The 23,811-nt window shown below is 35.3% G+C and overlaps 1 protein-coding gene across 1 annotated transcript in view; it reads right to left on the bottom strand.

The window, feature by feature from the left end:
• Positions 1-22,174, bottom strand: part of LOC104542342 (dynein heavy chain 5, axonemal-like) — a gene marked incomplete at both ends in the record, with an annotated part of 68,164 nt that extends 45,990 nt beyond the window's left edge. The window contains 22 exon segments of the mRNA XM_010186614.1: positions 1-96; positions 180-260; positions 1,961-2,164; positions 3,309-3,401; positions 4,548-4,711; positions 4,812-4,935; positions 5,061-5,148; positions 5,951-6,158; positions 7,773-7,924; positions 9,561-9,700; positions 10,261-10,416; positions 11,135-11,224; positions 11,318-11,491; positions 11,762-11,857; positions 13,253-13,454; positions 14,080-14,199; positions 16,577-16,758; positions 18,112-18,210; positions 19,371-19,464; positions 19,581-19,746; positions 20,944-21,130; positions 22,073-22,174. Of these exon segments, the coding sequence (XP_010184916.1) occupies positions 1-96; positions 180-260; positions 1,961-2,164; positions 3,309-3,401; positions 4,548-4,711; positions 4,812-4,935; positions 5,061-5,148; positions 5,951-6,158; positions 7,773-7,924; positions 9,561-9,700; positions 10,261-10,416; positions 11,135-11,224; positions 11,318-11,491; positions 11,762-11,857; positions 13,253-13,454; positions 14,080-14,199; positions 16,577-16,758; positions 18,112-18,210; positions 19,371-19,464; positions 19,581-19,746; positions 20,944-21,130; positions 22,073-22,174 (3,018 nt within the window).
• Positions 22,175-23,811: the final 1,637 nt, after the last annotated feature.

The following is a 23,811-nucleotide window of genomic DNA, read 5'->3' as shown; positions in this document are numbered from 1 at the left end:
TTCCTGAATTAAGGCTATTTTCAATGACTCTGTTGCAATATCCACTGATTCCAGTACACAGTGATTTGGCAGTTCTCTGATTTGCATTTCTAATTGCTGAGACAAAGACAAATGATAAGCTTTTAATTTCACTACAGTTTCCCTGAACAGTTTGTCTTTATTACAGACCTAATACTTACAGAAAAGTATCTGATTTGAGTTTGGAATTCAGCGGTTGTAGGTTTAGTATCTATGAATTCCCTCACTTTTTCCTCTGGATCCTATATAAAAGAAGTTTGTTTCCATTATTATGTAGCATTGGTATTAAAATAACCTATGGGGGACCCAGCTGTCTGATGTACTGTGCAAACATATAAGATCCCTCTCTAAAAGAGTTTAAGATGTAAGCATTAAGATAAATTTCACTTGAACTGCTTTTCCTGACTCTTACACTTTGTACAGTATTATTTAAAGCACTTGAAATATATTTGTAACTCAAAAACTGACACAGCTCAGGATATCGCTTCTCCATTCAAATATTACTATGAAATTTACAATGTGGCTGCTAAAACTTCATTAGAAATATCTCCTTCCCACTCTTCCTTCTGTCTGAAAACCTTCAAAAGTAGCTCACATCCTTTAACAGGTATTTAAATGGTAGTAATTTTATTCAGCCATCTTCACTCTTCCTGAAACAGTATATTTAACTCAATTTCTAGCTACAAGCAGCTTGACTCTTTGGAGCAAGCACAGTTTGGCAGGGAATGATGGATCTAAGGGAAGAGAGAGCATTTAGCTTCTTGAAAGGGAACAGAGCACTGAGCATCCTTACTTTTCATAAGGTAGGCCAATTTCTTCAGAGGTGAGAAATTCAGTGTCACCAGCTCAATATATGTTAAATTCTTGGTTCAGTTAAAGACTCATGATCTCCACCAGGCTTAATGACAGTCATCTACCATCTACACTCTGAGGTCCCTAAGAAGCTGTTACAGCTTCTCTGGCCAGTAATGAGTTACCAGTGACAGTTCCCAGTGGTTCCACTGAAATTATAAAGATGGGAGCAAACAGTGCCAACTCCTAAGGAATTTTAAGGTTAAGGAGTATATTAATTAACTATTTTAAAAGATTTTAGTGAAAAAGGGAAATATCATGCTATTGCATCATCCAATCTGATTGTGCCTTGTCTGGGTAAAATGACATACCACCAATATGTGGTTAGCTCAAACAATATCTCCAAAAACTGAGGTAACTAAGCATTAAGAACTGAAATCCCAGAAGCCATAAGGAGGTGAAAATAACCTGTCTTAGCCTGAACTCTAACTGCAAAAAAGTCAGCTGTGGGAATGTGGTCATCTATCAGTTGGTTTAGGAAGGGAAAGTTAAAAATAATGAGCAGTTAGAAAGATTCGATTACTCCTGTTCTTGTTTCTCAGCCTGACTAAAGCACCTTTGACAGATAAGGCCAGTAGTTCTCCATCCACACAGAGCTGAATTTCACTAGTCAGAATGTAATGAGGTTTTATTTCATTAAATATTTCCTGCCAAAACTCTCATTGGACCTTTACCATTTACCAAATAGAAAAGCTGCTTTCAGCAGTGGTTTCTGAAGATGAACTAGTCAGTTTAATATTCAGGAGCAGTTCTGTAGTCAGCAATTTCTCAGAGATTCTGCTGAATTATTCTTTCTCATAGCCTATGCAGACAAGATGCTGTTAGAAGATGCATAAGCATGTGAGAGCATAAGCTTGTTTATGCTCCAACATCCTTTTATGTTCTCCTTTCTTCCTCAGATGGTTAAATTGGTAAAGAATGACAAGTTCTGGTCAGCACAAGAGTAGACAGAGGAGGCATTATGTGTATATGGACTCTACCATGAAACCAGTGCTTCCTGCAGAGCACACAGTCTCCCTATGCAAACTAAATCCATTTATTTAGAAGATTTCAAAATACAGCAACATATTTTACTAAATATGTATTTAACCTTGTTCCAGATGCCTGAAAATTCAGAAAAGCTGTTCAGAAGATCTGATGCTTCAGTTTTAAGAGACAAAATAATTGTATTTAGTTGGATCACCACTTTGTTTACATCCTTATGCTCGATGATCTGCTTGTCTAATGGTTTCAGTGCCACCATCCTGGTGAGTTTGCTCTCATCACCTAGCTCTGCAGCAACAGCTTGTTCAATCTGTCATAAATTAAACAAGAAAAAACACATGTCCAAGTACTTTTGTTTTCGGGTTTTTCTAACATTATGGAATCCCCAAAAATGCATACACAGTAATTAATTCGAAGAACAGATAGGAAGTGCAGCAAAAGCATCCATAAGGAGACTCCCTGTTCTTAGTTTGGATTTTTATATAACTTCAGCTCTAGTTCTAGAGCTGATTTTGTGAAAAATCAGCATGTGGAGCTCTATATTAATAATCTCTGAATGACATCTGTCAAATATGCATCATATACAAGTACAACAGTGTGGCTTCCAGCTCCTACACAACTTCTCAGGTCTGCCTGCTTTCATTAGTGTAGAATTACAATCTATACTCATTCTTGGTCAAAACAGTCCTGGAGGCAGTGGAGGGTTGGCTGGTTGGAAATAAGCAAACAGTTCTGCTTGAGGAAACTGAATTCAACCCAGGCTCTCCATTTTTTTAAATTATTATTTATTTTCAGGACTTGAATGGGGTTTTTTCATTGAAATTAGCTGATCTGTTCTTCATGTCAGATTGGCAAAATAGGAAGGTATTTTTACAAATCCACTTTTCAGCAAAGATCTACATATATCCATATTTCATTATCAGAGGTGAGAATTAAGGCCATTTGATTACCATTATTGTGCATTTCAGCACTTTAACAAACTTCAGTTTCTATCTATACCTCAGACCTTTCCAACATTTTAGTGCTCATTTTAATGCCAGTTAAGATATTTATATTATATTTACTGTAGCATTATAGGTAATGTATGCAGTCTGAAAGTTTAACTTAAAATAATTTTTTTGTCAGGGAAGACTGATGATAATTTATACTCAGCTATTAGTACCCATGGATAATTCTCCCATATTCTATGCAATATCATCATCATACCTGAACAGTTTTTTTAAAAAGATTTTTATTAAAGCAAATTTTCATTTCGATACTAAAAACTATCAAACATCAGGTTTATGAATTATTATTATGTTCAATTACTTGGTATAGAGATTGGAAAGGCTTTCACTTAACAGAAGTTCTACCAGATTACTAATCAAAGCATTGGTACAGAACATAGTCTTATGAGATTAGGAAATGTTAACCAAAATACTACAATTTTAAAATAATAAAAATAAAATACTCACCTGCTGCTGTTTATGATGTAAGTAAGCAAATTTCCACAAGGGGATACCTTTGGCTACTGATAATATGATGTTTACTGCTTTGTTTACAGCACTCTGAAAACAGCAAAACATTCACCTTGAGCACACAGAAAGATGATGACAAATAAAAGGGGGGGAAACAAACAAACAACAAAAAAAATAAAAAAGGATCCTCCAAACAGTGCCAAAATTGAAAAATTATACCTCTGTCTTTACAGGAAATATTCTAATAAGCACGAAGTAGGATCACCCAAAATACATTTTGTACTTTGAGTACTCCATAAAGCTTTATCATGTGGTTTTCAAACCAGAACAGAAGAGACCTTTATGAACGGTAATCATGAAGAATCACAACTTAATTACAGCACTATTTCCACTTAAGCTGGTTATAAACATAGTTATTTATTACTAATAATAATAGTTTTCACATTCACATCACAATGCTTCAATACATTTGTCTGAATTTGTGATGTTATAGTCTATAATCTATACAAACAGCTATATAAATCATTATAAAACTACTTTATCTATGGAATTTTTAAATTATGCTTCGTGGTCTGACATCTTACTGACAACACCATGAAGGCTCCAAATGAAATCTGAGAAAGAATTCAGCTACTGATTTTGACAGTGACAATGCTAAATGAAAAGTCCACAAAGCAATATCACAAATAACTAATACTTTGTGAATGATTTCAAACATCATAGGAAACTTCAAGTACATATGTAAGAATTTTGCTGAATTAGTATAAGTTTAACCAAGTGTTCAAATTTTTCCACAGTTTAGGGCTTCAGGCTGGTAAATATTTTTCTTTACAGTTCACTACCACATAAAGTAGATTTATTAATATCTTAAACTGGTAACATCGTTTTATACTCTGAAAGAGTTTAAGGAGACTAGGAAGTCAAATCAGGCTTTATCAATGGCATTCACTTTTATTTTTGCATTCACTTTGAGATGTTTGCCTCCAAGTAGAGGGTTGTGAACATGAGTTACTGAGCATTTAGGAAAACAGTTCCCTCTACTGGCATGCATAACAAACCTGATTGGTGGCTCTGTGTCCTTAGCACCCAATGATGTCATCAACTCAAGTGACTTTTAATCTTTTTTCCCCTTCCTTTTAGTTCTTATACCAGATTAAACTTCCACATGTTGCTTTTAAACAATGCATTTATAAATGTTTTACCATAAATTACTGAGATGTGCAATTATTTTGTTACCTGAATATCTTCAAGACTTGGTCTCAAGACAACATTTGGAATAGCCAGTTGAATTTCAGCTTTGAACAAAGGAATCCTCTGTGTCTGTACAAACTTGGTCATCCGATACCTAGAGTCAACAATATGCAATCGATGTCTTAAGTTCTCTAAAGAAATCTTCATGCCTAAGTAAATATAATATTTAAGTGAGGTTATATTTTTACCACAATAAGCTTGAGAAAAAAATCTTAAAAAAATAAACACATCTGAAAAATAAAGACTCACATCTGACCAAAGAGTCAGTATTCTTCTGACAAAGCTGTCCCATCAGATTATAGCAACTACAGGACAGGCATTCTTGGCAGCGTGTTTTCTGTTTCACGTTGAGATGTGTACAGGTGTATGAATCCTGAAGAGTTAAAGGGAAATTCTTAGGAAAACAATCATATTATCCAGCATGTAAGCGAAATATCAAGTATCTGACTAGCTTATAAAAGGTTACTTTTTACACTGTAGACTCTACAGTCTTCTTACCTCCAGAGTTCTCCTGGCATCAGCTGTCAGCCTGTGCTTAAGAACATCTACCAGTTCGTACACAGAGCATTCCACTTGTTGACTCTGTCTACCAAAATAAAACCTTACAGTCATCCACAGGGAATCAAACATAAGGTATACTCTTTGCTGTTTCCGAGGCACACAACCCCAGTTCCACTGCACTGTGAAGAATTGTATGCGCAGGGAAATACCCTTATACTTTTCAGTTTGTTCCTATTGCTTGGGCATACAGAGAATGTAAGATACTGAGGAATACAGACAGCATTTGTGAGACTCTCTTATATCTGATTCATCTGGCTTCATAATAATTAAAGAAAGAAAAGGTTTTTTTCAGCTAGTTAATAAAACAGGCTTATCATGATGATACAGTGAGATAATCTGTAAAATCAGAATCAGTAAAATAAAAACAAAAAATAAATATAAGGTATTTTTTTTGCACAGTGAGCATAGACATCTTTTTGGAGAAGAACTGAAGAACTAGTCTGCTATAACCTGGAAAATAAGCACAGGCCAAAAATTGGGCAGCACCAGGAAAATGGGAAGTCTTACATTAGCTAGCTAACAAGCTAAGAATCAAGCAATTAACATGGGGATGAAATTTCAAGCCTTCTTCTTCTTAATTTTTCTTGCTACTGATTAGAATGCCATAAGAATATAAATATGAAGTGCTAAACACTACAGATGTAATCTTATGTCTGCCGTATTCAAAATAGTCGGTAGTTTCTCCATTTCTTCCTGCATCCTGAGACTATAATTTTGCTTCAGTACTTCAGTGCACTCTTGAAGTAAGTAAACTATGCTTAGAAAAGTTATATTTAAATAATCCCTCCCAAATATGGCCTTCAAATCTACAGAATTAATAAACCTACTGAGACAGTTTGTGAGCAGCAGAGATAGCAAGCTTTTCCGTCTGTTCCAGGAAAGAAAGCACATCTATAGGCTCATCTTCTGGCAAAATTATCAGAGCAGTGTTTGACATATCCTTCAGAATTCTTTCAATTCTGTATTCCAGGGTATCAGCTGCTTCTTTGACTACATAATCCAACTTCCTCATGGTACTATAAACATTCTCAATAACTAAGCAAGGAAAACAAAATAAAAACAAATCATGCAAAACATAGACCCCTTAAATACCGTCTTCCCCCCTCCCCTCCTCCTATGACAATAAAACGAGGATTTAATGGCAATGAAATAAGCAATTAAGGCCTAGAACCAAATATGATGGACTTAATCTACTTTGGACTCTTTAAATGAAACCATTTTATAATAAATTATACAATAGCCTTCAAAATATCTTTTTTTTGTATTAAAGAATATTGTAATGAAGAGGATCACCTAAATGTAGTGAAAAACAGAAAGGATACAATTGTCCAAAAGTTATTTTGGTCCTTCTACACAAATCCACAGGGCAATCCAATATTTTTATCATTTTAATTAATTTACAAATTTAATGGCTAAAATTCCTCCAGTCAGGATTACCTACTGGTTAAACCACTAGACTTCTTCTTTCATGTGCATGACCTAACTTGCTTTGGAAAGAGTTAAACTGAGTACTTTAACAGATGTGTTTATTAAAGCAGGTGAAAACAACCGTTTCTGAATAGAGTGGATAAATTCCTTCCCTGTCATTCATACTGCCTTTGCAAAAAAAAGAAAGAAGTACATCATCTGACACCCTTTGTCTTTCTATTTGTTATTACCAGACAGTATCATTTGAATCACCAATACTCTTACTGTATGTAGAAAGAAATCACTATGATATCTAAGACACAGCAGTGTGACAGTGGTGTCCAGCTGCTGATGCTATAATTGCAAAACATCATTTATTCCTACTAGGAAGTTAATGACAGAGCTTGTCTTTTTTATTGATGAAACCAGAAAAATAATCCAACCAAGTCCTTAGATTTATTTTTTTAATATAAAAATTAGGTAGTCCTAAATTGATTCATTCACCTTTTCTCCCGAGTTTTAGTCTAGAAGGCAATCATTGGCCCCATAATTCTACATATTCAAAGGAAAAAAGGCACTTAAGACATTAAGGTCATGCATAGTGAGTTCCGCACATTGCTGGTGAACCAATAGCTAGTTTGTAAGTATCCAACATGCATTCAGGGCACACTACACACTGCACATCCTTAAAAAGCTATGATGCATACACTTAAGAAAAGCATTCCTTTCTGGGGGTGATTTCATTCTAGCTGCAGCAGCAGGAAATAGGAGGTAGCCCAGATACTCTTGCTGGATAACCTCTACCTTATCACCAGAGCAAACATTCCAAAGAACCACTAAAACCTGAAATAGAGCTATTCAGATACTTAACATAGTGCAGAGAGTACCTAAAGGAATAAATAAATAAATAAATAAATAATGTAAAGACTTTCCTTATGATGCTTTGCTAAACTGTGCAAACCAAAAACAAAAATTCATTTTAGATGTATAAATCAAATATGAAAAACCACTTGCCATTGTTTTTTGTGCTCTGGTCAGGCAAAGGTCAAGTAAAGCTAAAAGGTGGCCAGCCCTGCCTTAAGCACTGGTCAGAGCCTCATGGCACAGTCACAGATTAACAACTGCACAATAGAGATACTTCACTCATAAGATGAAGTGTTCTTCCTAAAACTGACAAGGAAATATCTGACCAGTACCACCTAACAGCATCAACAGTTCACCACTTCTTCTCGTACTACATACATTTATTGATGTTCAAAGAAGTCCATGACAACTGCATCAGGCCCGGAGTAAAGGCATCCTCCACTTGTCCTATGAATGGTTTCATCAGTGGTTTCAGCATAACCGGAATCGCATTCAGATGCTCTCTGTAACTGACCAATAGATTCTGGAGTCTGCAAGAGACGATCACATTAAGACTATGTTTAATTCAGAGATATGAAACATACAGAAGTTTGGACACATTTCTGTTAATAAGATTTGCAAGTTCTGGCCTCATGTTAAAAATAAGAACTCTTCCTAGCTCAAACTAAGCCTCTTTCTACTAACAGCAGAACCAGACTGGGGAAATAAGTACCTTCAGTAAAGTGACTGTGATTGATTTGGAGAAACTTTCTTCCAAGCAAAATTAGTTACAGTAGAAAAACCCAGGAAACTGAAAACACAGTATTTCTGTTCCCTTCTTCTTATCTCACAAGACATAGTATGAAATGACACTGCTTATAAGCTAGATCCAAACCACTGAGGACACAAAATGCCAGAGAAAAAAAGGCCAAATTCTGAATGAAACTTACCATTACATTTCCATGAAAATGAAGCTAGTAGTGAAGCTGCATAAACAAGACTTAGAAGTGAATGCAACTCAGAAGTCAGATACATAATGAGTTCTTACAAGAACTGCTGAAAAAAAAGCAATAGCTGTGCTCTGTGCCAGATTAAAACCATGGCTTTAAACATCATTGATACAATCCATATACTGAGATCAACCATTTGCAATATACCCAAAAGTGGTATTTAGTGGTGCTTAAGCAAAAATCTACAGGCTCTGAATATTCCTTCTTTGCTTGGGGAGTCAGTCTGAAGTCTTTTTTAGAGTAGAAGCTGTTTGAATTATTTCTTTATTGCAAACGTTTTCTGTATTTTTTTGTTTCTCTTGGATGGCAAAATTTGGGGTTGTTGCTTTTTAGAGGAATGTAGCACAACAGGTTTGCCTTGCACATAAGAAATTTTAGCTTAGTTTGTTGTAAAACACTCCACAGATAATTAATGAAAAATGAGATATTATAAGAGTGAAAGACTAAAAGCTTTAACAACAGAAAAAGGGAGGAGGGGTTGAATTCAAGTCTTTATGAACCTCTTTGAACTTTGTCCCTTTTTGTCCACTTCTGCTTAAAAACTACCCAAAGAACACTCCTCACAAAGGATGACTTTTTAAAGACCTATCATCTTTGCTTAGTGAGTTAGAGAATTAACAATCAACATCCCCGAGAATGAAAAGAACTCTTCTAGGAGCACAGAACTATTCTAAACAGCATAAAGGAATTATTTTAAATAAATAGAAGTTATTTCAGATATACAACACATATTTTGCTCTCTGATTGAGAGCAAATTATAACTTAGGTGATGTATTACCTATACAAATATTTGGGTTGTGCCTTAAACAAGTGGTAAATTCCAGCTTGTTTTTCTAACAGAAAAAAGCTTTTGATGTTAACTGTAATATTTTGGAGTGTAATCCCTATGTTATAGTGTATAGATGCCTTAGCACTACCTAAAACTCCCACTTATAGAGCAGCTGTTGCAGTAACAAAACAAAAGCATGTAGACTTTTTCTAGTAATGAGATAATTGTGGAGGTAGAAACAATTGCATGTTACCAATATTGCTATAAAAATGCAGGGGAAAGTAATTAAATTTCAGTTAAACTCCATCAAAGAGAAAAATTATAACAAATCAAAAGCATATGCAACAGAGCCAAAGCTAGGCACTCCCATTTGCAAATGAGAATCAAATCCAAACAGCATTCACTCACTCCATTTGATGTCTTTTAATCTGTTCTTCATCTGCACACAAGCCAAGAACAACACCTGGAACTTCAAAATGCATTTTTTTCAGGTATTTTGTTTCATAAAGTACTTCCAGGACGACTGGGTCCAAGTTTACAAGTAACTCCTTCATGTAGCAGCACAGGGCGGGGAAAAAAAGAAACAGAAAATAAGGCAGCAGCTTAGCGGTCACATGTAGTGTGATATAACTGGAATATATAACAAGATGTAGATGACTAGAGAAGTTTTTCAGAATGCATACCCATGGTTTTACACAGATATTTATCCTCCTCTACAAATATTTGGATTTTCCAAAGTATCGTCAATCAGTATCATCATCAATCAGTATCGTACAGTGATTCAATTTCCTGTGAATTATTCACTGTGCCCTAACCACTTGGCTCCTGTGACTTCCTAAGTTTAATTCTTAAGTAATAGATTTGTATTTGCTGGCTACTGCATCTTTTATGCCCTGAAAGAGGCAGAAGCCTTACAAAGAAGAGACATTATGAAGTCTGTACCACAAACACACAAAAAGAAGAAAAAAGTACACCAATTTGAGCAGTTCATTTTTTAACTCTATTAAGATTTTTTTTAGTGCTGTGCTATTCTATCCATGATATGATTAAAGTAGCATATGTAATACTAAACAATGCAACAGTATTACAAAGTATAAATCACATTCACCTTGGTTTCTGGGTGCCTGGCAAGTAAGGAAGCATGCAGAGCATTTCTAGCCTGGTCAGCAAACCTGCACCAAGCTCTATGATAAATAACTTCAAATTCCAGAAGAACTGCAGCCATTTTATTGTAACTTTTAACAACCTTTTTCATTTCCAGTGTCTGCAATTCAAGGGAGAGGGAGAAAAAAAAAGCAAACACCCTATAATCAATTCAATGAGTCTAACATAGTAGAAGTATCCTCCACAAGGCTTTTCCTCACTACCATTTGGAAACAAAACAAAGAGAAAGCTTTAAGTTATGCTATTTTAGAGATAAGACAAGACACAGAAACATAGAAATACATTTAGGAATTCAATTATTTAGAAGTATTTAACTGTTTGAAACAACATAACTTTTCCTGATTTTTCCTCCCAGTCTTGCCCATAAAACAAACTCTATACTATGACCTATACAAGGCACTGATGTCTCACTGAGAAAACTATAAAAATTGTATTCTTTCATGAAGTGTGGCTAGTGCTTGGGGTTAAATATCTCAGTCCTCTTCATTACAGAGCATAGCAGATAAAAAGCTCTAAATTTAGGTATATGGCCACCAGTGTTCCTATCAGAATTAACATGAGTCAAGTCCCAGAAGGGGAAAAAACCACTAGCCTAAATCATCAGCTGAACACCTCAAGGGAAGTAACTGTCCTGAGCTGCAGAACAATAATGCTGCAAAACAGAATTCAGATCCTGGAGCAAACACTAACACCTATCCTGTTGGATGAGCTTGAATACAAGTTGCTATGAAAGTGAACTTAGGAGTATAAAAATAAATAATGTCTGTTAATAACATGCTTGAAAGCTTAGCATAAATCCTCCTCTGCTAATTTCCAACCTTCAAAAGTGTGGTTTTCTTTTTAAGGACTGTCATTGGTTGGTCAATCTTTCTGTATAACTGCTGAGCCCACATAATCTTCCCTGTTACCTAAAACACAGAATACATGAGGTTATATTTCCATTAAATTAAAAACAGTCAAGAAGCAAAGTCTTTTTTCTTTCTCATTTATTTCATTCTTACTGGTGGAATATTACGCAGTATAGGTGGATTTTCTTTTTGCTTCTGGTAGAGCTTTCGAACAAACTCTAAGTCTTCGCTGTACTGCTGAAGGACAATAGTATACTTCTCATTAAGATCAATGCGATTTTCTCCTATTTGTTCAAGCTTCATCAGAAGTCCCAGCATCTGTTCAGTCTAGAAAGGAGGACGGAGCATTTACTGCTATAAAATTGGTAAGGAAAGATGGAATATAAAACTGGCATCAAGTAACAATGAACATTATGTTCAGCACTTCTGCAAGCAACTTTCAGAGCTTGTAATAGTTTTGATGTTACCCGTATTTTCTCAGGCAGCCACCAGAACAGTACAGAACACTAGTGGTAATTAAATAGTTCCATAGGAGCTGTGGGTACTCAGTCATTTTGAGCACCAGAACAAGGGGTTTGCACCTGTAAAAGTACTTACAGTTACAGTCTTTTCAAACCACGAATCTACAAATTCCTGTATGGACTCATACAATGCTGCAGTTTGGTTCTTAAATTCAAGGTAATCTTTTTCAAACTAGAAAGGGTAAAAGAAAAAAAAATAATCTATAGTATCGCTTTCATTTAATACAAAATTATTTTCCTTGAGTTTCTGGGGAATTTGCTTTATCTGCCCAGTACAAGTGCTCAGCACTGAATTAAGGAGAACAGGGACAACAGCAGCAACAAAGATATTTACATTCTAAGCAAAGCAAACAGAAAGTAAATGTTATGTCATGTGATTAAAGCCTCACCTTCATGAACACAAAGGAGCACAGAGGAACAAGGAGAGGCAGAGGAAATCTAATAACCTAATCAGAGAGAACGGAGCACACTCACCAGCTGCTCCCAGCACTGCCACAGGAGAGCGCTCAGCTCACTGTCCAGGTATGAAACCTATTAAGATGAGGAAACGGGCAGGCTCTCTAGAGCACCTTACAGACTGAGAGGTTTTTGCCTAGGATATAGGGACTCATTAGAGTTTACCAGGGAAAAGTATTTGGAGACTATATAAAATATATTACGGTAGATAGGGGAGAAGCAAAGGCAGAGAACAATGCGGTTTGAAAGCACTCCATAAGCTTGGGAAGATAGTCCGTAATACATATTGCTCCAACCATTTAGGTGTAGAAAAGCCGCTCACTTCTTAAACAACTTCAAATTCAAGGTACAGATTCTCTTTCAGAAAAGAACCACAGAGCAAATATTACAGAAATGTAAGCCTTCAGCCAGTTAGAAGAAAGCCAAAAGTACTCTATACTTAAAAGTTTAAAGGAAAGTTCCTGAGAGTTGCAAGCTACAGTTCAGGAAGGCAGGAGTAAGTCAACATTTCTAGCACTTGTATTGTGAGGCTATCAATCCTGTAAGCAAGCAGGCTACAGCTCGAAACCCCAGCTCAATTCCAGCATGTGCAGGATGTATTAAAATATGAGTCTGAAGCATTTGAAAAGCCACTTTAGTTTTTACCACCCTACTCAGCACTGAGGGTGATACCATTCATTTCTCCCTGTAAAATGTTCACCTAAATGACTTTGCTACCTTTACCATAATACTGCCTTTCCTATTCCACTAAGTATTTTCAGTAACACTGAGTAACTCTTGCAACTAGCTAAACTGTATTCAATGCATTAACCTGGCTGAATTAGTTTTCAGTCTGCAGTTCAAAATACACGCATCTCAAAACAAACAAGTTTAGGAAAAGCTGTTTGTAGCATTACCTATCACACAAAACCTAGCTTATCAAAAACTAACAGAACCATTTGAAATAAAAGCCAAATTTACCCAAACACTTCCAAATTGTATTAAAAGATACGAAAGTATTATTACAACAAAATACTATAAGTAGTGTTAACAAAACTAATCTTCTTTGCATAACTCCAGTGAAAAGCACAGAATTAAGGGTGTGATTGTCAGACAAGTACTGAATATATACCTCTTTTTTTCTGTGATCCAGAATATCATACTGTTTGGATTTGGTGTTTGTAGCAATGCTCTGGTAATGAGTACTGATCTCTTCAATACCTTCTATTTTTATATGCTGGAAAGCTAAAAGGCTTTCCATAATATTGCTCATATCTGAAATCTTCTCCAGGCGTTTACAGAATGTATCAAATTTTCCAAATATGTAGTTTTCACTAACAATGAAAAAGCAACGGAGGGGTTATGCAGATCTTTTTGTAATAGACTTAACCACATACATTTAACCCACATATGTTATTCTATAACTGCTTCCAATATTAAAAATATCTATGCTGTAATAATTAAAAATGAAGTAAAAACTACCTTAAAGTAATGGATATAGACCAAAAAATGCTTAATCCTTATAGATGTCAATTAAAAGCCTTTGCTATGTTTTATAGGAGTTACTCTGTTAAATAAGGCATTTGCAAGAGATCAAAATGCGAATGTACAATACTAAGAAATGTCCCATTATTTAAGTGCCAATACAAGTAAATCTTTTCACTTATATTCATGAATCAAATTTGTTGGGATTTCAGACCATACATAAACATATGAATTAATTTAACACATACATAAATCCCCCTGAAGTCCTCTTGGATGTCTGTTAAATCAACAAGTAGCAAAAACCTGAATAAAACTGAATAAAAAACCTCCACCTCTGCAAAGTGTTGTTCTGATTATATTAAATACTACATTTTCATTGCACATTTAGCTTTTCTGCTAGCCAGCATGTATAATGACATCTCATTTATAAATTGTATAAATTAATATGATTCAATATTAGAGTGAATTATTTACCTGAAATCAAATTGCCTGCAATTTGGATTTTCCTTTAGTTCCTCCCTAATTCTCTGAAAGGATGTTTGATACTGTTCTTTGAGGGAAATGCATTGTTGTATTCTCTTTAGCAATTCTTGCCTGAGGAAAAAATCAAAGACAGAAAATCATCCTAAGGAGGTCTTCAAAAGAATATAAAGAAAAATCGAACATTTCAGTCAGATATGCAACTTTGCAAAATATGAACACAAAATTATACATTACCTGAAAAATATTCAAAATAGGAGGATTACATTACAAGATTTTGTTTTAAATTTGTTACATAGATTGGATATTTGGAAGTTTAGGTTTTATTGCCATCAACCCAAGACTTTCACAGTATAGTCGGAAAAGGATTTAAATCAGGTAAACCCTGGCTACTGAGTGCCTGCAGTTTGGTCTTTTCTCATCTTCTGTAAACTGGGTATTGCTGATGGGCTTTTCTTCATTTGTTTCTTTGGTTTTTTTCTAAACAGACAAGGCTGGAAAGGTATTTTTCAAGATTACAGTAAGCATGAGGAAATTCTTCCTTCTTTACAAAGGCACACCAAGAAGATCTCAGTTCCTAAGGCCGCAGATAGTTTCATCTTATATGCAATTGTTCATTAACCTTGAGGTACTACTATACAGGAGATACACAGATGAGGCATGGAAATCAGTCATAAGACATTTACCCAAGACATTGCTCAATTTTGGCTTTCCCTTTTGTCTTCCAAAAGATCACTGGGAATTAAAATGATTTACAGATGGAAACCACTAACTGGGACAGAGAGAAACTCTTGCAGGGACAGCAGCAGCAAATAAGTACATATGACAAATATCTAAAGAATAAATTCAGCTAGAACAAACAAAAATTATGTATTCTACTTTTATTTAAATTTATTATTTAGAATAAACATATTACTTAATCGGTTACAGGTAATTTTTGAAAACTTGCCTTTACTCACACCAAAATACAGGGTGAAACAAAATTATTTGTTAAATTTACTTTTTACTTTCCTAGCCTGTTACCTCAGTGTCACCTTCAACTTAGCTGGAATTTAAGCACAGACATCCTGACTATCGATGTCTTGATGAAGCTTGTAACACCTTTTCCTTCTCACTTCAGTAACCATAATCTTACGCAATTTATTCTCTTTCAAGAGACTTTTGCAATCATTACTTTTCTAGTTGATAACTTTAGATGCTGCGCTTATCTTAACCCTTCTCTGTGGTTTGCCCCTTCTGTTTTTCATGAAAATAAACTACTTGTTCTTATATTATGTGTTCTTCCTAGGCTATCTCCGTGTAACTTCTCATCCTTCAGATAGACTTGTTCTGCCAGCGACATCAGCATTCACCACCCATTTGTTAAGTTTCATACAAACACTTTTGTGCTTCCACTTATGCTGTATGTAGCACTTAGAAGCAGCTCCTTGCAAGTAGCCATAGAGCAGCTAACTTGTCCCTTCCTTGAAATATTTCCTTTAGTTCTTCTGGCAGTGATGCTATAAAACATCTCAAGGCATCACAAGATTTGCTGGAAACACTGTCATTTCAGCTGACCAAACCTGAATGATTGCTGTTTATTCTCCATCCCTTTTTCCTCCCCCGATCTCACCATTCACTTATATTTCAGATTGCAAACTCTTCTTATGCTTAAGATTGCAAGCTCCTTAGTGCAGAGGCAAACTTTTTGTTCATTTTCTGTATAGCGCCTAACATTTGCTGAAAACCAGGGACTCTTGCTATACTAATAGCTGTAAGAAGAACAACAGAAAGGAAGAACAAAACTAGTCTTAGGCATGTCTAACTAGCAAACGTACAGTAATTTTAGCTTTTCAAATTTAAGGTGCCTCATTGACACCATTAACGCTCTTCATGTATTTGCTTATACAGCATTCTCTACTGAATACTCAGAAAATACAAGTCTGAGTCCTATTCTATCACTCATTTACTTTGCCTCAAACAGAGTACAATTGAATTTAAACTACACTTTTACATTGAAAGTTTGGACTAGATGATTCTTGTGGTCCCTTCCAACCTGGTATTCTATGAATTGTAATTCTAGCCCTGGTATATATTGTCCCCTTCCTCAAACTGGCTTTCCTGTCCACTAATAGCAAAATATAAATCTCAGATAGAAATTTGCTAGTCTGTGCTCAGAGTTTCATTATGAAGAACCTTAGCTCCCAGTTATAATAGTTCAAGTGTGCTTTGGTCTAGAAAAACCATGGGGACAAAATATTGAGTGTTGTATACTGATATACATTACACACTTTTAAATAACAGGTTTTTTCAAAACACATACTAAATTTGTTTTTGCAGAGTACTTAATTCTACATGAAATGAGTAGTTATGAGCTTAAAATTAACGTGGGCATCAGTGCTTGGTAGGACAATGGAAAACTTAAATTTACCTTTTAATAATCTTGATGACTAATCTATAATTTTAATTCTAGTGTTAACAAAATAAGATGAAATTATTTAAATTCTATCACCTGTCTAGATCCCAGATTTTTGAAACACCTTCACACAGATATGTCTTGCATGTGTTAATCATTTGATTAGTGATTTTAAGAAGAAGAGATGTCATGCACTCTGATGTGTTGTAGTATGGTGATGTACAGTAAATCATACAGACAGTATTCATTAAACTGGGTACGTGTTCCATCATTGTTACCTACAATAGGAAAAAAATAGGAAAGTCAGCAATTCAAATTTCTTAAAAAATAACACAATGGAAAATGTGACAGCTCTGAGAATACATTTGTTAGTGGATAAACAACTTTTTGATTGTAAATAATTGTTCTTGCACACATCTCATTATGCACTGGACCACCCAACTCATTTGCTGAGACATAACACAATATGACCAAGAGAAAAAACATAAGGAATGAGTAATGAATAAATTAATAGGCCTTCTTCCAGAGTGGGATTTTTCAGAGGAAAAACAGAGGCTGTACTCTTCTTGGTCATAGCTTCCAGTATATGAAGATGCCGTAGTATGCTCTGGAAAGAAATACATTACCTAAGGAAAAGAAGTCATACACATACAAAAGAGTTGGCCTGCTTTAGGAAAGACAAGAAGAAAGTTGTCCTTTGCTCATTTTGCCTGGATCTGTAGAGAAGAGAGATCCAGAAGGGAAAAGCAAGGCAACAATAATCTACTGAGGATACTGAACTACAGAGTTTTCTGTCCCAGAAATATTCCACAGAAATGGATGTGAGACAGATATACTGAGAATCTAGAACAAGAGATAGTGACTGGTCTAGAAAGGATAAAAGTATGGTATCTAAAATTCAAGCGCAATATAGTAGAACAGTGAATATTTGCAGAAGAAAAGCAGTGTAAAATAGCACAATGGATTCAGAGTTCAAGCTTTGAAAACAATATTTAGAAAATCTGTAAGCAGATGGATTATGTGTAAATCTTCTGAACCATGTACACTTAGACAGTTTTGCCTGGTGGCTATATCTTTAAAATTCATTCTTTCCAAAAAAAAAACCCAAATCTGAGACCCACATGCTTATGAAAATAAGTTTTATCATTTGAACCAGGATGAAAGTAAACATATGCTACTTCCAAAAGAAACAGTTTTAAACTGTAAAATAAGTGGAAGCTGCCCAATTTCAGCTCAACTGAAGGCTTAAGATCATTTTATGATACTTGCATTAAAACAATCATAAGTAACTGCTAACTGAAGCATGGAGGCAGGAAGAGGTACCACATGTAAGGCTCAACCTCACAAAGACAATTTAGTTCAATATCAGGTTTGGAAAAACAATCTTTCGCTTATTTTTCTCACCCCCTATCTTCTGGAGTGACAACTGCCACCTCCACGAAAAGTAGTATTATCTATGGCTTATTCAAAATCTGTAAACTCAGTTCACTAATGTCAATAGAGTCGAGCTGTCCACTAATCATTAAGCACAAAAGTTAAATACTGAAAGGAGAAAAATCTTTCTTTCAGCAGTAAAAGCCTTTTCTTTCTTTTCTGAATTTCATGTTAAACACCTTTGGAGAACTACTTACAGGTGACGCTTTGGCAAACAGACCAAAGAATTTATCCAATGTATATAAATATTTCACGTTGTCTTTAGCTTCATTGGCAGCAACTGTTATATTACCATCCTGAAGGGAAGAAAAAAAATACTGTTAAAAGTTACTGAACAGGTTCTTGCCTTTTTACAGTGCATGCTATCACAAGACTGTGATGACATCTTGCAAACATTTTCTCACAGAAGTTCTCTCAAATAAGCCACTTCTTTATGTAAGAAATAACTGCTTTTACATACAAAAATTGGTAAGAGCTACCTGGCAATCAGCAACATTTTGGATGTGATTTAGAGGAACTCTGTACTTTGACTCTCAAAGTTTTTTCTTCCTGATGGAAATACAGTAGTGTGTTTTTGATAATCTGAGTCAGATTTTAGAATTATTTTAGCGTGGTACCCATTCTACAGAACCTAGACAAGATCCCTGAAATGTTCCAGGGTGTTTCTCATCATTTTTTAATAAACACTTGTTAGGGTAAATGAGTTCATAACCAGTGCCCATGTATTCTTCTGTTCATAACAGGTGGAACTATCTAGTACTTAGGAGGCAATTCTGTATGAAGAAAGAAATCTAGTTCGTCATCCTTGGCTTGTACTGGCAGTGTACAGACACTCTCATCCAAATTCCATTTATCATAAAAGTCTGCAAATATGCTAAGCAGAAAATAAAAAACTCAGTAAGGTGATACTGTTTTCCTGCTCTATTTTCAAAACAGTAGAATACCTTCGTAAGTGCTAGGAGATCTACATTCTGATGTTTGGGGGTGTCTGACTGGCTGTACACAGTCTACAGCTTATTTTCTGGCTTGCCTACAATTTTACCTGATAAGTTTACATTACAGATATCCACCTGTCTCACATAGCAGCTATGCCACAAAAACCCAGCTGTCAATAATTCTAAAAGCAATATGATGAACTTTCAGACATCTCTACAGTTGACCTGCACAAGGTACAGCTGGAGACAGAAGAATGTTGTATTGCTGCATTTCTTTATTTTTGTATAACCATTCTGCCAACTACGTTAATGAAAGACACATTACAGAAGCATTGACTTCTTTTCAAATCATCTTAACTTCAGAATCCTCAGTGTTGCATGTTTCAACAAACAGATAATAAACCACAGTACAAAACCAGCATAAACACTCAAAACTATTTTTAGCATTGTGTTCAGTTCCATGTGTATCGCAAATACAGTACTGTACTCATTTAAAGCTTTTATTAAAACACTGTAATTACCAGCTCTTTCCACTGCTTTAATGTCTTTGATCTTGCTGCCTGAAGAATACTTATAATTTTCTTTACTTTTGAACTCTTGATCTCATCTAAAAGGCTTTGAAGAAAGAAACACATTTAATTCTCTTTTTGGAATGAATGTTTACAATTATTTTTAAAAAGCTGCTTTTTTTTTTTTTTTAGATTCTGTGAGAAATAATGCAGGGATTTAACCTATTAAATGATGACATTCTTTTCTTCCAGTGTTCCAGCTCTGCAGATGGACCAATGTCATCGGCCTCTCTTCTCATTTGTTCACTCTCCACTAAAATTTGTCTGATCTGTTTGATCCAAATTATGACCACTTCTTCAAGTTTCTCAGTGACCTCTGTGTTACTGCCTTCAAAATCATAGAATGGAACAGTCTCATAAATAACAAGAAATAAATACAGATTTTTAATTACAAAAGCTAAATGTTCTTGGCAAACAAACTGAGAATCTCTGTAAGCTGAGTGTATTCACATCCCTGACCAACACCAGGAAAAGATTAAGGCTGTAACAACAATATGCACACACATACTTGTATCTACCTACTGTTACTATTGCATATCCTTTGCAACAGAAACTGTTAAAAATACAGAGTTCTTAAGGAAAAAAATAGTAATGTGGTTTTGGGAGAATCATGTTTCAGAGGTCTAGCAAATGCATTAACTATTACATGTCTATTTTTCTGCTTGTATTTTGTAAGTAAAGGCTTACTTTACATTTATCTCTTTCTGTTACTGCAGCCTATTCCACATTAAAAGCACCATGTACCAGACACCATTATGAACAGTCACAAAAACCTCCTCTAATTCACAGGTCAGTACATCTTTCAGATTGGCCTAGCAGCTGAAAGAGCCCAGTTCACTTGGTGCATTATATTTAGGACTCATCGAGCTTGTACTACTAAATGGATCTAATAAACTTGTCCAGCAATATAACTTTATTGCCTCAACCACTGCCACTACTTCTTCTGTGGAAGCTCTCCTGCTATAGGGTCATGTAGGATCAAGAGGGATAGCAGAAGCATTGACTGGTTTGGCATTATTTCACTCTGAATAACCATGTCATGGTGATAAGAAATGGTGGAAAGCTATTGTTCAGAGATACATAACTACTCTTTTTCCTATATATACATAAATGTGTGTGTGTGTGTATATATCCATTTTTATAAATACATCTTGTTTTGAATTACAGCCCTCAGAGCCAAACTTAATATGGGAGAGGGTTTCCCCAGTATCAAAGAAAGTGAAGAGTGTACACACTATTAAATGGCTTTACTCAGCAACTACTTGGCCAGCAAACTAGGAGGAACACAGGCCACAGCGTACATGATATATCAAGGAACGACCTAATCCTTTAAGATCTATAAATTAAAGGATGGACAAATGATTGATGATTTTATGATTACACAGTCAGAAACCTGGCAAGAGTAAACAGAAATATGTATGCAGCTCAGGGAAGATGAATTAATTCTTCAAAGTCAATTTTTACTAATGACATAAAATTGATTTTATAAACAGCATCATTGTGTTTGCACTGCTGTAGGAATTACCTGCAGTTATGTAGTCAGATGGGTTCTGTAAGTTGCTGATATAAGTATCAATGTCTGCTTTTGTAAGCTGAACTTTATCTTCTATATTCTGTCTTGATGATGACAAAGTACCCACAAATTTATCCACTGAATATAGAAAGTCTTGTATCTGGCTGTTCTTCAAGCCTTCTTTCACAGCACCCCAGTTCTGATTATTTTATGGTTTATGGGGAAAAAAAAGGAAATCAAGGGTCACACCTTCCTTTGTTTTTTGAACACAAAAGGTATCTTATTTTTCATTAGAAACATATTTCCTATGTATGGCAGCATATAAAGATTTATCAGTATGCCCTTTAAAATACACTTATCTGTACTATAACATAAATACTTTAAAAAGTGCATTGATTTAATTATCCTGTTAGACAAGAAACAAACAAGCAAGAGGCTCTCAATAAATAAAAATGTCTCTCTGCTCTCACTGTATTCACACTGAACTGTCTTTTTTCAGTCTCATTGGCTCTCTCTGAATAGAGAAAACAGATTCTGATCTCCTTCCCTGCTCCTGGGTGAGAGAAAATGGTAATATAGAATGATTTTGGTTGGAAAAGACCTTTAAGATCATTGAGTCCAACTATCAGCATATGGTAACAGCAAAAGAAACAATCATTCTCGACTAACACTGAGCTTCATTATATTTGCACTTCTGGAGGCAACAGAACCAGCTGTGGTGCTTTGTGAGTGCCACAGAACAAGGACAGCTCAAAGAAGCTGAATACTCTGGCTGTGATACAGGGCTTGCTGTCCACCTTCTAGAATCAAATCATGAACTGATCCTTTCTGCTGCCAGAAGGACTTGACACTTCTTTCAATTCAGGCTTAATTAAGTCATCACAGTTTTATCTTGGTATGGCTGCTATGCTATGTTCTCCTTTGTCTTAAGCATTACAGCTGGTGCTATTGCTTGAAAATAAACAATAACTATATGAATTTCAAACACACATAAATTGCATTACTCCCATAAAGGCCTATATTAGACTTGCATCTTATTGCATCCTCTGTTTTACGTTCAGCTGATGCACAAACAGGACTGCAGTAGCCACTTGCCTTACTTCTACGTGTTCTTGAGAAAAAAACCTAGCAATTTGATTACCTGTTGGGTTTTAAGTGCTGGTATCATGATTTGGGACAAGAAAAATTCCAGTCCCTGAAGGATATTTCCATTAGTACAATCAAATATGCCAAAATTCACCTCCTTCAGGAAGAAAAAAAGGTTAGCAGAGCACATGTAACAGACATATACACAGTCCATAATTATATAGGTTCCATGAGGATATTGCCTCCCAGCTACTGAATTGGACATAGACTAAAATTCAACCAGAAATTCCAAGAGCTGCCCTTAAGTTTGAGTCACCAGAAGAGTCAGTCCCATATTCTAACAACACTCCAACAATCAATTAAAATTAACCATTTAACATCGATGCATTAATTAATCTTAAGACATGTCTATATTTCTCCTTCAGAGGAACAGCTTCCATCTATCATAGATGCCTAAAATAGGACAACAAATATATCAGGAAAGAAATGCCTCTCTCAGTTGCATAGCTCTCTCCAGTTCATTGTTAATGTGAAGGAAGAAGCAGCGAATTGCTGAAGCTGAGGACGGGGAGTGACAATATTGTTGAGTGGAATTTTACTGTAGAACATAAAGCATAAATTGGAAGAAGTGAGGGACTGCATCTGCTCCCAATGTTATCCACTTATGGACTGGTTGGCTTTTCTGTTACTGGCATTTTGCTTACAAATGTACACATCCTGAACATGGGCCATGTGCTTTCTATGACTCATGTTGACTAGACATTTTTTGCTCTTGTTCACAGAGAGGGAGTCTCATCAGAACTTCTGAACTGCACAAACATACGCTGATTTTGCCTTCATCATAGTGAATGTTTCACTGGTACATGGGAAAGCGTACTAATTTCTGCCCTGGAAGATTCTAATCCCAACTTTTGCCTATGCAAAGACAGCAATTCCAGAGCGTTTTAGGAACAGGAACTACAAGTGGATTTTTGTAGAGGCTTTGACATTCTTAACTATCTTGTTTATTAATTTCACTAATGCTTTTCTTGCCAGTTCCCCACTTTCATGCAAAAGAAAAGTATTAAAGACATTTTGTTGTTATGTAGGGGTGAAATACTACATCCAACAATATTATATTTCATTACAGTATTATAATCCCACTAGAGCACAAGGGGGTAGAAAGCCTTTTTGCAAAAAGTCAAGGAATTGTGGGTCACAATCAAGGTATCATTCTGTTTGACAAATTGCTTACTAGGAAGACAAGGTTTCTTTGCTTGTCTGAACATGTTCCCTGAGAGGCATTGTTCACAAGGGTGTTAACAAGGAAATTCTACTAAACTGCTTCCTTTTGCAGGACAGTGTGCTAATAATAAGGAGAAAATCTGTATAGCATAAAAATGAGTCCATCAATATTTCTGAGAATATTATTTCAGACTTATCACATTTTTTCTTTAATGTCTATTATTCGATGTTAGTATCTGCATGCTCTCTGCAAACAACTATTGCAAATATTTCCTAAGAACATAAGTATCTCTGAAACTCAGAAAAGGCTGTTAACAGTGCTTTTCTTATATGAAACAAAAGCTATTAGGGGCAAGAAAACCTTAGTTAGTTTCAAGTACGATCTGTGTTTTTAAAGTTTAAAAGATACACTTGCTTAAGTGCAGCATTTCCGTAATTTAAGCTCACTTATTAAAAGATAATCTCCTGGTTTACTTCTTTATTCCCTATTGCCATTAAAATTTATATGGTAATTTATCAATTTATCATTTATTTTATTTAAATAGTATAATTTATCTTTAAATTATCTTT

The sequence above is a fragment of the Mesitornis unicolor genome, unplaced genomic scaffold (genome assembly GCF_000695765.1).
Source record: "Mesitornis unicolor isolate BGI_N332 unplaced genomic scaffold, ASM69576v1 scaffold28270, whole genome shotgun sequence".
Classification (NCBI taxonomy): domain Eukaryota; kingdom Metazoa; phylum Chordata; class Aves; order Mesitornithiformes; family Mesitornithidae; genus Mesitornis; species Mesitornis unicolor.
Note: the sequence above shows the minus strand (reverse complement) of the source record. Positions and strands in the feature narration are given on the sequence as shown.